The sequence below is a fragment of the Mastomys coucha genome, unplaced genomic scaffold (genome assembly GCF_008632895.1).
Source record: "Mastomys coucha isolate ucsf_1 unplaced genomic scaffold, UCSF_Mcou_1 pScaffold14, whole genome shotgun sequence".
Lineage (NCBI taxonomy): Eukaryota > Metazoa > Chordata > Mammalia > Rodentia > Muridae > Mastomys > Mastomys coucha.
The window spans coordinates 112,966,984-112,981,176 of record NW_022196896.1 but is presented as its reverse complement, the minus strand read 5'-3'; the positions used below and the strand labels follow the sequence as shown (position 1 = coordinate 112,981,176).

The following is a 14,193-nucleotide window of genomic DNA, read 5'->3' as shown; positions in this document are numbered from 1 at the left end:
GGGAGGGAGACAGCACTGTGCCCAGTGTCAGGGGATAAGGGAGGGAGACAGCACTGTGCTCAGATCTTCTACTTGCCTCAACTTAACAATATTCATTTCAAAATTCCTTTTCTACATTATTCTTAGTTGGCTTGCTTCTTGTGCTCCCAACCTATGTTTATTTTAATATAACTAAAAATACACGTGTGTTTATGCTTGCATGTTCCTCCCATTTGTGTGGAATTCTGTTACATTGAACATCTAGCAACAGAGTCAAAATCAAAAGAAATGACAAAGTGTGACTAAATTAGCTTAAGATTTGTTTAATCCGTAAAGACCATGATCTAAGGATCTAATGAGTGGGTTGAAACCCAAGATTTCTGGAACAGAATGATGTGGCAGAAAGTGAATGAAAGGCTGGGCAGTTCCCATCCCATCTCTCATGAAGGGAGTTGCTGCTAACACAACCAGGCTACTATGTAGCTCTAGTCATGAAAATTAACCTTAATCCCAGCACTTGGGAGGCAGAGACAGGTGGATTTCTGAGTTAGCATGGATGAAAACACCCAAACCCTGAACAGCACCCTGGGAAAATGGGTCTATAAATAGCAGAGACAGCTGAGGGCAGAAGCAACAATGCCAGGTACAGGCATGAATGTCAGCAATATGAATGTCCTCAACAGACCAACAAGCTCAGCTCTTGGACATTCTGGTCCAATATGATAACAGTATGGCATGGAAAGGGGTCAGAAGAAGCTAACAGACAAAAGGAGGGTGGGCTATCTTTATCTTCACTTAGAATGCTTATTTGTAAATTATCTCAAATCTATATTGGATAAAGAAAGGAAACAGGTAGACACGGTAAGAACTATTCAGAGCTTTGTCTCCCCCTTACCTCAGTTACCACAGCCTGCCATACAGCCTCTTAAAAAGGTCTTTTGCAGCCAGCAAGATGGTTCCCACAAAGCCTCAGGACTTGAGCTTGGTCCTCAAGAAACACATGGGAAAGTGAGGACCAGCTCCAGGAGCAACTGTTCCCTTCATGCCATAGGCACGTCTGGGAGTGTTGTAATGTGGTCAGTGGAAGAGAACTTAGATCCTCTGGGAAAGTAGCTAGCAAGAACTTTTAATCCCTGAGCCGTCTCTCCAACTCTGGTAATTTGCTTTCAAGATCTCCCCTGAAGTGTTTCTAACTTTTTAGACTTGCTCACTGTAATGCATCTCTCATAAACTTCATCCCCAAAATAAACCACTCAACTTCAAAGTTCTTTCAATTCCTAAAATGACTGTTCCAAAGCTGCCTTAACTCAGGAAAGAGTCTGAATGGATGGTGAGTCTCATATTTTATCAATATCAGGGTCCCTTGAAAGAGTGTATATTTAAATACAAGCTTGCTGAGTTGTACTCATAATTTTCTTGTCTTACAAGGTCCAGTAGATAGATCTGAGAACCACTGCCTTATTAATGTCATCTCCTCTTCTCTGCTCACTACACTGGATTCCAAGTCCCTCTTCACATCTTTATCCTGTGAGTTCCTTGAAGACAAGGGAGACTAAACAGGTTCAACATGAAGTTAGCAGAGCATGCCTGCCAAGGTACTCTTAACCTTCCCAGCCACTCAACTGCTCATAGGATGAGCAGTCCTCATCCTATGCTCTGCCATATTCCAGCTTCAACCTATGCCCCTCAGATCTAGGTAGTCAATAAATGGGCCTGCCAACTGGATCAAGGCAGCTCTTTCCCATTGCCCTTTCCTACTCATCCTCACCACCACATCCTTTCTATCAGACTCTTAGTATTCATTTTCAACTTCAACAGTACTTACTTTCAGTCTTCTACTTTTTAAAAAACAAAAACAAAAACAAAACAAAAAAAAAGCACATGGAGTCAGGGGAAGGGGGCATGTGAAGCCCTGGTTGGCCAAGAACTTGCTGTGTAAACCACTCACCTCTAACTGAAGACATCTGCCTGCCTCTGTCACCTGAGTTCTGAGATTACAGATCTGTGCTACCACATCCTTGGCCTGACTTTTACCCAATTTTTATCAACTCCCCTAAGGCACCTGTTTTGAGCCCTGTCATGGTTCCCACTAGAAGAGTAGGGTGCTGTTGTGCCTGCTGCTCTACCAGCAACTGAATGTTCTTTTCAATTTGGTTTTTCTGTCAGTGGTGTTAAAAATGGTAAAGAGAAGCGACTTCAACTGCCACAGAACCCTACTGAAAAGAGCCAAGCCGACTAACTTGTTTGTACCAGATTGCTGCTTGTCCCATCTTCATATATGTGTGTGGCTTTCATTTAAACACTTAACAACATATATGCATCACGTTCTGTTTTGTTGGTAAACCAAATAGCCAACATAATATTTAACCCAAGAGGTTGCTCTTGGATCTAGAATTATACCTTCATTTGTGCAAGCTGCTGCTGTTGCTGTTGCTGCTGTAGCCTTCGGAGAGCCTCTTGCTGCTGCTGCCTCTGGCGCATCAAATCCTTCTGCCGCTGCAGCTCCAGTTCCTTCCGTTTTCGTTCCTCTTCTTCATGCCGAAGTCTGGCTGCCTCCTCCTCCATGCGCAGCCGGTTCTCCTCCAGTCGACGCTGGGCTTCTTCCTCTTCCCGGGCCCATTTGGCAGCCTCCTCTTCCTTTGCAGAAGGAAAAATCAAAGAGGAAAAAAATGTTTTATTAGTTGTAGAGGGATAAACCATATTGCTTTTAAAGGTGTCAATCATGATGGTATACAGAAATGATAATGCAAAATCCTGTTTAGTATGACACTAGGAAGAAGCAAGTTTTACAGGGATCACAAAGATCTGTATTCCAGGATATGACTGTAACAGATTATAGAACTGTCACTTAGAAGGTCTGTGGTGGAAGTTCTGATCTCAAAAGTAGCTCATCACATGCTATGACAAAGTCTCCTGGAAATGTCATTTCAGTACTATGGCTGAGCAAGCTTTCCAGAGTGGTCTGCTAGAAGCCACTAAGACCTCAGCTGGGCCTGGAGACAGTGACTCCTCAAAAAAATCATCAAACTCCACTGTTGACTCTCAGTCTTTATAACCACAGGCCCTAGGGTCTTTTCACAGCATCTCTCCTTAGCTGATTCTTTAACTTCTACTGCTTTCCCTTTCACCTGCACTTATTCTTTCAGCTTGTCTCCCTCAAAACAAGCTCACTATGTCACCTGGTTCATTTGCCTCAGTGCTGACTGCCTTCCCCTTGGCAGAAGAGGTTTGCTATACCTGCAATGCTCTTTGTCCAGACAACGCATTCTCCTAAGTGGAGATTAGCTTTGAGCCTCTATTAGGTAGATTTCCTTTCTAACTTCTCTTTCAAAGAGATGTCCACTCAACAGGAGGAAAATCATGCCTAATAATGAAAACCCAGCCCAATTCTGGGGGCTAGCGAGGTCATGGACCATAGAAAAGAATCTGCCAGGTTGCTAAACCAGAATAATTCCTTATTACAAATTTTAAATTTTATCCTAATATCTGTAAGTAAAGCTACCATTCCTCATTATAGAAGCTTGTCTTTACAGCAAATGGAGATTATCACAAAAACAAAACAAACAAACAAACACAATAACAAAAAAATCCATATGCAGAGATCAGTAGACCATGGGAAGCCCAGGTCTGATGGACACATCTGCATCACAGCTCTTACATCTGTGGCTCAGGTATTATCACAGAAGATGGAACTGTAAGAGCCAGAACATGGGGAAGTCTACTGTCAAAAAGTCTCCTAGAAATGGCTGCATCAACAAGACAGACAACATCAAGGGCCATGATAACATGGAAGGGGAAAATGTCTAAGAGTTCCAGCCCTAGACAAATAATTACAGGCAACTAATGAGTGCTGGGAGATCTAGCCTTTCCTAGGGATGAGTCCCTTACTGGTCATCCAATGAAGAGTGGTCAGCCCTAAAACCATATATACAAACAACAAAACCAGGCTCAGCAAGCTGTATTACACACATACACACACAGACACAGAGGGGAGGCATGGAAGGGGTTCAAAGGAGGGTACCTAGGAGGGGCTAGAGGGAGGAAGGGGAGGAGGAAAAGTGATATAATTTTATTTCAATTAAAAACATTTCAAAAAATTAAGTATGATAAACTGTCACAGCCAAGAAAGACATGGTGAAGCATGACAGCTAAGTATAATGTGATTAGTTATGAATGGAGCACTATAGCAGAAAAGGATGTTTAGAAAACTCTTAAGCAATCTGAATAAACAATGGAGTTTGATAATAATAATCAACTGGCCTTGTAACTATTACTAATATATGATACTAATATAAGATATTAACAACAGAGGAAACTATATGTAGGATACATATGGGTACTTTCTTATTTTCACAAGTTACTTGAAAATCTAAAACTATTCTAAAGATAAAATTTATCTTACATATTATAATGCAATGCTTTGGGGGTCTGGCTTCCCTCAATGTCAGAATACCATGACTAGACCAAAGTCCCATACGTAAGTTAAAAATATTTAACAAAATTTAAAGAATCAAAAAACAAACAGAAAAGTCGGGCAGGGATGGCGCACACCTTTAATCCCAGCACTTGGGAGGCAGAGGCAGGTGGATTTCTGAGTTTGGGGCCAGCTTGGTCTACAGAGTGAGTTCCAGGACAGCCAGGGCTACACAGAGAAACCCTGTCTCGAAAAACCAAACCAAACCATACCAAACCAAAACAAACAAACAAAAAGAAAACGAAACAAAACAAACAAACAAAAGAAAATGAAACAAAACAAAAAACAAAACAAAAAACCACAGAAAACCCAATCTAGCAAATTAACAATAACAACAAACAGAACACCAGTGAGCAAGTAAGACTTCTAGAGTCTTACCTGTGGCTGGAGACTTAGCTCAGAGCACTTGCCTAGGACATAAAAGGCTCCAGATTTAATACCTAGCACTGCAAAACAAATACCCAAAAACCTAGTACTTGCAAATTTGCAGCTTTTCTCCTGAAGGTACTATCTAGTTTCACAGAGTCTACATAACATGAGGCGCCAAAAGTGTGAGTTCTGAGACAAAGGAATGGCTGTAGTTAGAAAGCAGACCTACAAGGAGGGATGATGGAAGGAACTACACAAGAGATGAGTAAGCCCTCGATGCTGTTGAAACCAGTGGCTGACCTAAGCTGCATAGGGACTGAACCAAAATGGAGCAGCTGAAAGAACTGAGAAGTGTTCAGCTGTCTACTACAGGCTAGAAGTAAGGAAGACAGTTCCACAGACTGCCATGAGCCAACACAGAGAGACACTGCTCCTACTGCCCAGGAGCCACAGACAGTCTAACAGAAATCCAAGTGCCAGGTAAGGAGCATGTCCCTTGCACTTGTGGGTCAGGGGACTAAGATAAGAGACCCCCAAATCAATAGAGGCTATTAGCATCGTCCTTGGTTGCCTCCTAGAAACGGAAGGTGAGAGCCTGCTGCTAAAGACATAACATCCTCTGATCCCAGAAATGGAGAGATCAAGCTGGTGCCGACCTAGACGCCTCCGCCCTAGCTTTCATAGCATCACAAGGTGCTATGCAGGCTGCCAGATGAGAAAGTAATCAATAGCCCTACCCAGACATAAAACCTATAAATTACAACAATGGCAAGCTGGCAAGATATTTCCAATACTGCTATAGTGGCACTTACATCTTGGTAGTAAACAAGAGAGGTCTAATTGGACTTAAGGCTGCTAAATGCCTGGTATTATAAGCTTCACAAAGAACCTGTGGCTTAGAAGGGTTGGACACAGACCCTGGTGGAGAATATACTACTTACTGCCAGTTTCCTAAATCATTGTAGCTTCCAACTGTATGCGTGTACATAGATTAAATACAGCTCTCACCCCTATCAAAGCAACTTCTTTTGCAGTAGATGTAGTCTACTACAGAGATTCACAACTGCTTAAAATCCAGAGTATTAATGACTGTAATATGACCAGTTCCAAGAGGGACATCTACAGTATGACTCCTGCCCCCAAGGCCCAAGGAACATCATGTAAGATCAGAAGAGCCAAAGGATCAGGACAACTGCTACAAGACAATGTCTTACATGGCACGGATGCTATAGCAACTTTCAATAGTATGGCTGACTGCATGTGTCTTGTAAAGACAACATCAACATACCAACATAAATAGGAGACTTTTATGGAGAAAGGTTCTCTCCTCTATATAAAGAGCTACAGGCAGTCAAAGGCTCATAAGAGGGCCGAGCAGTGGTGGCACACGCCTTTAATCCCAGCACTTGGGAGGCAGAGGCAGGCAGATTTCTGAGTTGGAGGCCAGCCTGGTCTACAGAGTGAGTTCCAGGACAGCCAGGGCTATACAGAGAAACCCTGTCTCAAAACAAACAAACAAACAAACAAACAAACAAAGGCTTGTAAGAGAAGGAGAATCCGTTTTCTCCAGAGGCAAGACCCCCTGATAGGTTTCCCAGTCCTAAGTGGTCAAGTCTAAACACCAGGTAGACTCAATAGGTTGTTTGTGTAGGTATACAGGTATAAGTAGCTATATAACGGGCCCATGAGATGGCTCAGCGGGTAAGAGCACTAACTGCTCTTCTGAAGGTCCTGAGTTCGGATCCCAGCAACCACATGGTGGCTCACAACCACTGGTAATGAGATCTGACACCCTCTTCTGGTGCATCTGAAGACAGTTACAGTAAATTACACCAGAGCAAGTGGGGTCAGAGAGAGCAGGCCGGAGCGAGTAGAGGTCCTGAGTTCAATTCCCAGCAGCCACATGATGGATCATGGCCACCTGTACAGCTACAGTGTACTCAAATAAATAAATAAATAAATAAATAAATAAATAAATAAATAAATAAATCTTTTTTTAAAAAGTAGCTATAGAACAAGAAGGCACGAGTGCAAAAGAGAGAGTGGCAAAGAAAGAGTTAGAGAGGAAGAGGCGGGGGTGGAAATAATGTATATGGTATACTCATGTAGAATTTCTCAAAAAACTACAAAATTCTACAATTATAAAAAATGATACGAGGACAAAATGGCGGGCAGACCTGCTGTTTCAGCATCAAGCAAGTGGCTGGATGGTTTTCGAAAGTGGTATTATAATGCTGCAGGATTCAATAAACGGGTTAATGCGAGATGATACAATACATGAAACTGAAGATGTAAAAGAAGCCATAAGAAGGCTTCCTAAGAACCTTTATAATGACAGAATGTTTCGAATTAAGAGAGCCCTGGACCTGACTATGAGGCATCAGATCTTGTCTAAGGAACAATGGACAAAATATGAGGAGGACAAATTCTACCTTGAACCCTATCTGAAAGAGGTTATTTGGGAAAGAAAGGAGAGAGAAGAGTGGGCGAAGAAGTGATCTTGTAGGTAAGATCTTGGATGTGCCTGGTCTCATCATATTTTTACAAAGTTATTTCAACCTGAATCACAATTTAAGAATTACTTGCTCTACCTATGTCTCAGTTTAAATAAATGTCTATTGTAACCATAAAAAAAAAAAAAAAAAAAAAAAAAAAAAAAAAAAAAAAAAAAAAAGATACTACTAAGGACTAAGGAAACAGACAAACTACAGTCTAGGAAGAACAAAGATGTAAACTGTTTACTAAACAAAAAATGTGTCTTCAGAATATAAAGATTCTACATCTAAGAAAGCTAAAACTAAATTAGTGGGGAAATTTAAACATTACCAAAAATTTAAAAACTTAAGTGTTTTAAAGCATGCTACCAAAACAAATCCTATAAAGAATACAAAGCCCAGAAGTCCATGCTACTATGGATTTTTCTTTTAATGGTGGTGTATACCTTTAATTTCAGCCCTTGGGAAGCAGAGGTGGGCAGATCTCTGTGAGACTGGGGGCAGTCTAATCTACACATTGAGTTCTAGGTCACACAGAGCAACGCCATCTCAAAATGAAAACAAATTTTAAAAATTCCACACCACAGTATGCTTTAACCATAGAGATGAAGAAAATCAGAGAGATGTACTTCTTTTTTCCTCAGAAAACAAGTTTCATTTGAAGAGATAAAGAACACAGACAGAAGTGACAAGCCTGAGTCAGCCAGTTCTTTTGGTGATTGTGAGCACCGTGAGCTGCCCCGGCCCCAGCTTTAAGAAACAGCACAGTAAGTGTCTGGCCACCTGCTTGCGTAACAGCTCTTCCTGCTTCCGCCTCTCCTCCTCTTCTCTCCTCCGCTCCTCCAATCTTCTGAGAGCTTCTTCCTGCTGCTGTCTTTCCTCCTCTTCTCGCTGTCGCCTTAGCGCAATCTCTTGCTCCCGCTGGCGTCGCAGAGCCTCCTCCTAAAGAAAATGACAGAGTAAAGTGTGTGTAAAACTCACTTACCAGTACTTGAAGACGAGTAGGTAAAGTTTCCCTAAGTACAGAACAGGATCTGGAGTGAAAAGTACCATGATAAGTTGAAAAGGCAGGTATATTAAGATAAAAACAAAAACAAAAACAAAAAAAACCAAGCCAGCCATGGTGGTATACTTTAATCCCAGCTCTCAGGACACAGTGGCAGGGGGTGGATCTCTGAGTTCCAGGCCAGCCTGGTCTATAGAACAAGTTCCAGGACAGCCAACAGTATACAGACAAGCCCTATCTTAGGAAAAATAAACAAACAAATGGGCAGAGTGGTACAGGTCTTAAATCCCAGCACTCAGATATAGAGGTAGGAGGCTCTCTGTAATTCCAAGGCCAGCCTGATCTACACGATGAGACCTGTCTCCACAAGAAATAAGATGAATAAAACCCAATTATTTAAAATAGTAGTACACTGCAATACAGTAAGAAGTCTATCCTGGCTTAGATAGTAGTCACAAGTCTACTACTGACCCTAGACAGGATCTTAGAATACAGGCTTTGCTTTCTCTGTTGGTATCTTTAGCTCTTAAAAAAAAAAAAAAAATCACCTAAAAATGTACACCATTAAGGATGCCAAATCCACATACACCAAAACCTAAAAGTGAGAAAAGCCATGCATCCCAAAACATCTTCAAGTCCCACTACTAAATACCACACAGAATCATGCAGGGAACACTGCGTACATACTACAGAATTAAATGTGTATTTTTAAATCTCCTCCACTTCTGTGTAGACCAGGCTGGACTTTATTTAACTCAAGAGATTTGGCTGCCTATGTGTACCACATGTGTGTCTGGTGGCCTCAGAGGGTAAAATAGGGCATTGTATTCCCCCAGAGCAGTGGCTCTCAACCTGTGGGTCAGGACCCAATGGGGGTAGTTATGTATCAGATATACATATTAGATATTTACATTCTGATTATAACAGTGGCAAAATAATTTGATGGTTGAGGGTGAGGAACTGTATTAAAGGATCAGAGCATTAGGAAACTTGAGAACCACTGCCATAGAACTTGAGGTTGTGAACCACAGTGGATGCTTGGAATCAAATCCTGATTCCTCTGGAAGAGCAGCCAGTGCTCATGTCTCCAGCCTTTTACCATTATCTTACACTGATTCATACTGTAACTCCAAGAAATTTGTTTTTGTCTCATTGTGGATCCTTCTGTTCTTCACAGAACACCTTATAGCCAACAAGCACAAACGTGTAACTAAAGCTTTGGACCACCAGAGTGGAGTTTTCCACTGGAGTCTACAAAACTCCAGCAGAAAAGCAGACTAAGCAAGTTAAGAACAGATTCCTCAAAATGAAACAGTAAAAACACCATAAAAAACTAGTTAGCCTCACTGATTAAGAACAAAAGCACTAGCCGGGCAGTGGTAGCGCACGCCTTTAATCCCAGCACTTGGGAGGCAGAGGCAGGCAGATTTCTGAGTTCAAGGCCAGCCTGGTCTACAGAGTGAGTTCCAGGACAGCCAGGGCTATACAGAGAAACCCTGTCTCAACCCCCCCCCACACACACAAAAAACAAAAACAAAAACAAACAAACAAAAAAAACCAAAACCCAACCCCCCCCTTAAAAAAAACCAAAAACCAAAAAACGAACAAAAGCACTGCAAAGACTTTCAGATATCCTAGGACACAGTAAAACATTGGGACTAAGTCTCGTATCTCACAATAGTGGGCTGGCTAAAGTATAAATTCAGAAGGCAAACTTTGTGCAACCACTGTGATGATGTAGATGATACATATAAGTAATATTTGGCATGAATGATGACTAAGTACAAAGTAATCACCCAATTGCCTTTTTATTAATCTACTACTAGTTCAAAGATTGAAACTATTTGAGAAGGAAAAACTGCATCAATCCTGGGCCACTGTCCTCAAACAGGACAGCACAGCAATTCTCACAGCAGTAACACTGTGTGCATTAGTAATCCAGGGTACTCGGGGTGACAGGGCTTATACACACACAGTCTACACCAGAGACTGGAACATCTGTGTATTTGATGTTTGTAAGAGGTCCTGACACCAAACCCCTGTATCTAGGGATAACTACATAGTTCTGTGTAGAGAGGGTTTGTCCTCCCTGTTTTTGAAATACTAATCACCAGCAGAGAGCTATAAACGTTTATTAAAATTGATTGGAGGGCCAAGGTCTTAGTCTCATGTGATAAATATACTTCTGGTACATATATATGTAGAGCTGAAAGCGATGGCTCAATTATCTGTATGTTCATGTTTACAGCAACATTATTTACATACTCAAAATATACATAAGAAGTCCTCCAAATACCCACATGCAGGTAAACCAAAATGTGCTATCTACATATAACAAACTTATTTAGCCTTAAGAAAGAAATTCTGATCATATGCTATGACAATGACACAAATTTAAGTCAGTCATCAAATGGCAAATGCAGTTTTATTAAATGAGGTACCGAGAGTACTCAAAATCTTGTTCCTTCGATAGCAAGAAAAATGTGGACACCAGGGGCCAAGAACATGATCGAGTGTTTCGTGTGTTTCGTGTGTTAAGAATGTTTCGTGTGTTAAGAATGTTCAGTTTGCGAAGTTTAGGCAATCCTGCACCTGGATGGGCGTGCAGCCTCATTAACAGTGAAAACACAGGATGCCACTGAGAGCACACTCAAAATTTTAAACTGTATGCCATCACACAGTTTTTTGAAAGCACATTTGACTTTATAAAATAGTAATGCTGTGCACCAAAATTACTTCACGTTTTTATCAGTAAAGCTAGAATGTCTAAAATCTGACTAGGTTAGGAGTAAATTATGAAACATTAAAAGACTCATGATTAGCACTTTAGTGGGTGCTGTTTCTGAAGGTAAGTCTTCTAATCCTGCTATTGCAGCCTTCTCTCCCCATTCCTCGGAATATGGCAGGGAGCACATCGATCGACCTCCCTCACCTACAGCAGAGCTTCTCCTATGTACAGAACGCCCGGCGGTATACCTGCTTCCTTCGAGCAAGTTCCTCCTCTTCCCGTCTTTTCCTTTCTTCCTCCTGCTGCCTCCGAAGGATTTCCTCCTGCTGCCTCCGGAGTTCTTCTTGCCTCTTTCGTTCCTCCTCTTCCCTTTTTGCCCTCATTTCTGCCTCTCTTCTCTCCTGTTCTAACTGGACAAAGAAAGAGAATTTTCATCAGCTTGATAGCAAGCATGGGGTACCCTGAAGCACTGAGTAACTGCAGAGGTGAGAGAAACATCTTCCATCACTCAGCAGCACCCTACTGTGCTGCACTGTAGGGAGAAGACCATTGACTGACTCTAAGCTCAAGTAGGGCACTTTAATCAATTTTCTGCACTTCTAAGCTACATGCATCCTCCTCTCACTTTGACCACCTCTTCATTTGGCATGACAGTCCGCCACATCTCTTAAGATGTGGAACACAAAGTGGTCAACATAAGAGTAACATCAGAAGTGTCCTAAAGTGTGTGTCTGGTATTTACCTGTCCCTACAAAACACTCCTTACTGAGATCTGTGTCTCTAACATTTCAACAGCTACCAGCAGGGATGCTAGGAATGAACACAAGGCTTACTAATGTCACCACAGTCAACTACACTTCAGGTCTTCTCTTTTCTCATACATCTTCTAAAAGTCTTACCCAGCCTTCCCACTCCTAATTCTCTATCTACATACCTCAGCTCAAAACCTAGAGGGGAAGAAGGTACGGGGAAAGACAGAATGATCTGGCAGGATTCCTTGCCATGAAAATAAATTCTATCATGAAATGTGCAAGGTACTCATGACAGCTCTGCTCATCTTATTCCTCAGATTGTCCCTGGCTCCCAGGCAGATGAAATTACTTAGTTGCTCCCTGAATCCTGAATGTTCTGAATCTATCTAGCTAGATCTATTTTCTTCAACTGCGATTTAATTTTCACATCTTAAACACATGCTGGGGGGCTGGAGCAAGCAGAGCCAGAGCGAGCGGGGCCGACAGAGGTCCTGAGTTCAATTCCTAGCAGCCACAAGCATGATAGCTCACGGCCATCTGTACAGCTACAGTGTACTCATACACATAAAATAAATAAAATAAATCTTAAAAAAAAAAAAAAAGCATGCTGGGACATGGATATACCTATAATCCCAGTACTTGGGAAGCATAGGCAGTAGGTCCACCTCAAGTTTGAGCCAACTCGGTCTACAGAGTTGCAATTGTGTGATCATGTCACAAATAAAACCAAACCCCTACTAATCTTGAAGTACAAATTAATTCAGGGATCGCTGACTATCAAAAGTGTCACCACTTCTCTAAGATGGGCACAGCTCATATACCCTTGAGCACCCTATAAGTGCACCCGCTCCTTAGCTACACCTCCCTACCTACCACAGGACTATCTGAAAGACCTTATTCTTACTCGGGTCCTCAGCTCACAGCACTGAGAAGCTGTAGATTCTCAAATCAGGAACCGTAAATAACTATAGTCTCCCATTCACTTCTGGAGACAGCTCTCACATGGTCCTTCTCACACCCTATGAAGGTTCTATGAAGAGACCAGTACCCTCTTGGAATATAACATGCATCATGTGTGACTCTACTGGAGTGTCAGAATCAGAAAATCATTAGACTCATACTATGCACTGGTATAGACACCCTCTTCTGCCAAGTTCTAAACCAAACTTGCCTGTTAGCATCTCCAGGATCTAATGATCATGCTGAACATTTGAGTCTCATACCTGAAGATACTAGAAAATGACTATCAAGATTCAATGTTGGAATGGAGGAGACAGGTCAAAAATCTACTAAACATAGTAGACATTTTCTAACAGTATTCATGACAAATAATCATCCCACAAATAATATAAGTAAAATACACATATGATCATCATCATTAAGTATCTCAATACTAACCAATTTTAATTGAGGTCCTTAGATTTTTTTTTTATAAGAGGACACAAAAAGATAGAATACAAATGTACTTATCCCAGCTAAGCAGAGGCAAACTAAAAAGATAGAACGGGTAGCTCAAGGAAAGAAATGAAATACATGAAGCCTTGCATTCTGTAGCTAGAAGGCAGGCGCACAGCGGTGAAGAGTAAGTTTCAGACCTTTGCAGCTTTGGCCTTCTCTAGCTGCTGAAGCTGTTCCAGGGAAGGACCTGGTGTTGTGGTGTCCAGGGGAAGATCCCATACACTACCACCTTCCCAAACTGTAAGACAAAGACAAAACTGAGAAAGGTCCAAGAGCGTAGCAGTCACATAACCACAGACATATGGAAAAGAGCTGCTCCTTGAGCCTGCTCAACTGCTTATCTCTGAGAGGAGTGTATGGGGTTGTCTTGTTACACTGTCCAAAACAGCCTAGAATGTGAGCTCTTCCTGCCTTAGCCTTCCAAATGCTGAGATTAATAGTATGTGCCACCATGTGCCCGGTTGTTTGCTTTAAAAAGAAACTGAGCCGTCAGGTTTTCATCAATACTCATTAATACACCATGAAGAAAATATAGTATGAGATATTTACTAAGGAACCAATTTCATCCTTGTACCACTCCATACAGGTACCTGATATGTCTCCGTTTTTAAAGATGAACTAGTTTTAAAACTTTCAAAAGGAACATGATAAAAATGTGACACTACAACAATTCAAATGCCAGAAGATTTTGAGTAGCCATACAAGTAGAGAACCAGGTGTTTGCACACTATAAATTAATTATTAAATGTTACTCAATTCTTATGGTTACATCTCTTTGGAAAGAGACTGTGCAGGTCTAATTACCTTTGATCTGTCAAACCTAAAAGACAGCACAGGGCCAGATGTAGATGTAAACATTGGGGATTCCAAGCCAAATATGATGATAAATTTCTGTAATCCCAGCACTCTGAAAGTAGAGCTCAAAGGAGGGT

At 41.5% G+C, this 14,193-nt stretch overlaps 1 protein-coding gene and 1 pseudogene across 7 annotated transcripts in view; one reads left to right on the top strand and one right to left on the bottom strand.

Annotated features, from left to right (window-relative positions):
* The window catches only part of Gigyf2 (GRB10 interacting GYF protein 2), a 127,107-nt gene that overhangs the window by 12,318 nt on the left and 100,596 nt on the right, over positions 1–14,193 (bottom strand). For all 7 annotated transcript variants that reach the window (XM_031368289.1, XM_031368291.1, XM_031368292.1 and 4 more), the window contains 4 exons: positions 13,399–13,499; positions 11,300–11,461; positions 8,101–8,259; positions 2,380–2,616 (listed from right to left, as the gene is read on the bottom strand). In XM_031368289.1, the coding sequence (XP_031224149.1) occupies positions 2,380–2,616; positions 8,101–8,259; positions 11,300–11,461; positions 13,399–13,499 (659 nt within the window). The remainder of the gene's footprint in view (positions 1–2,379; positions 2,617–8,100; positions 8,260–11,299; positions 11,462–13,398; positions 13,500–14,193) is intronic.
* On the top strand, positions 6,987–7,496 carry LOC116088719 (annotated as a pseudogene).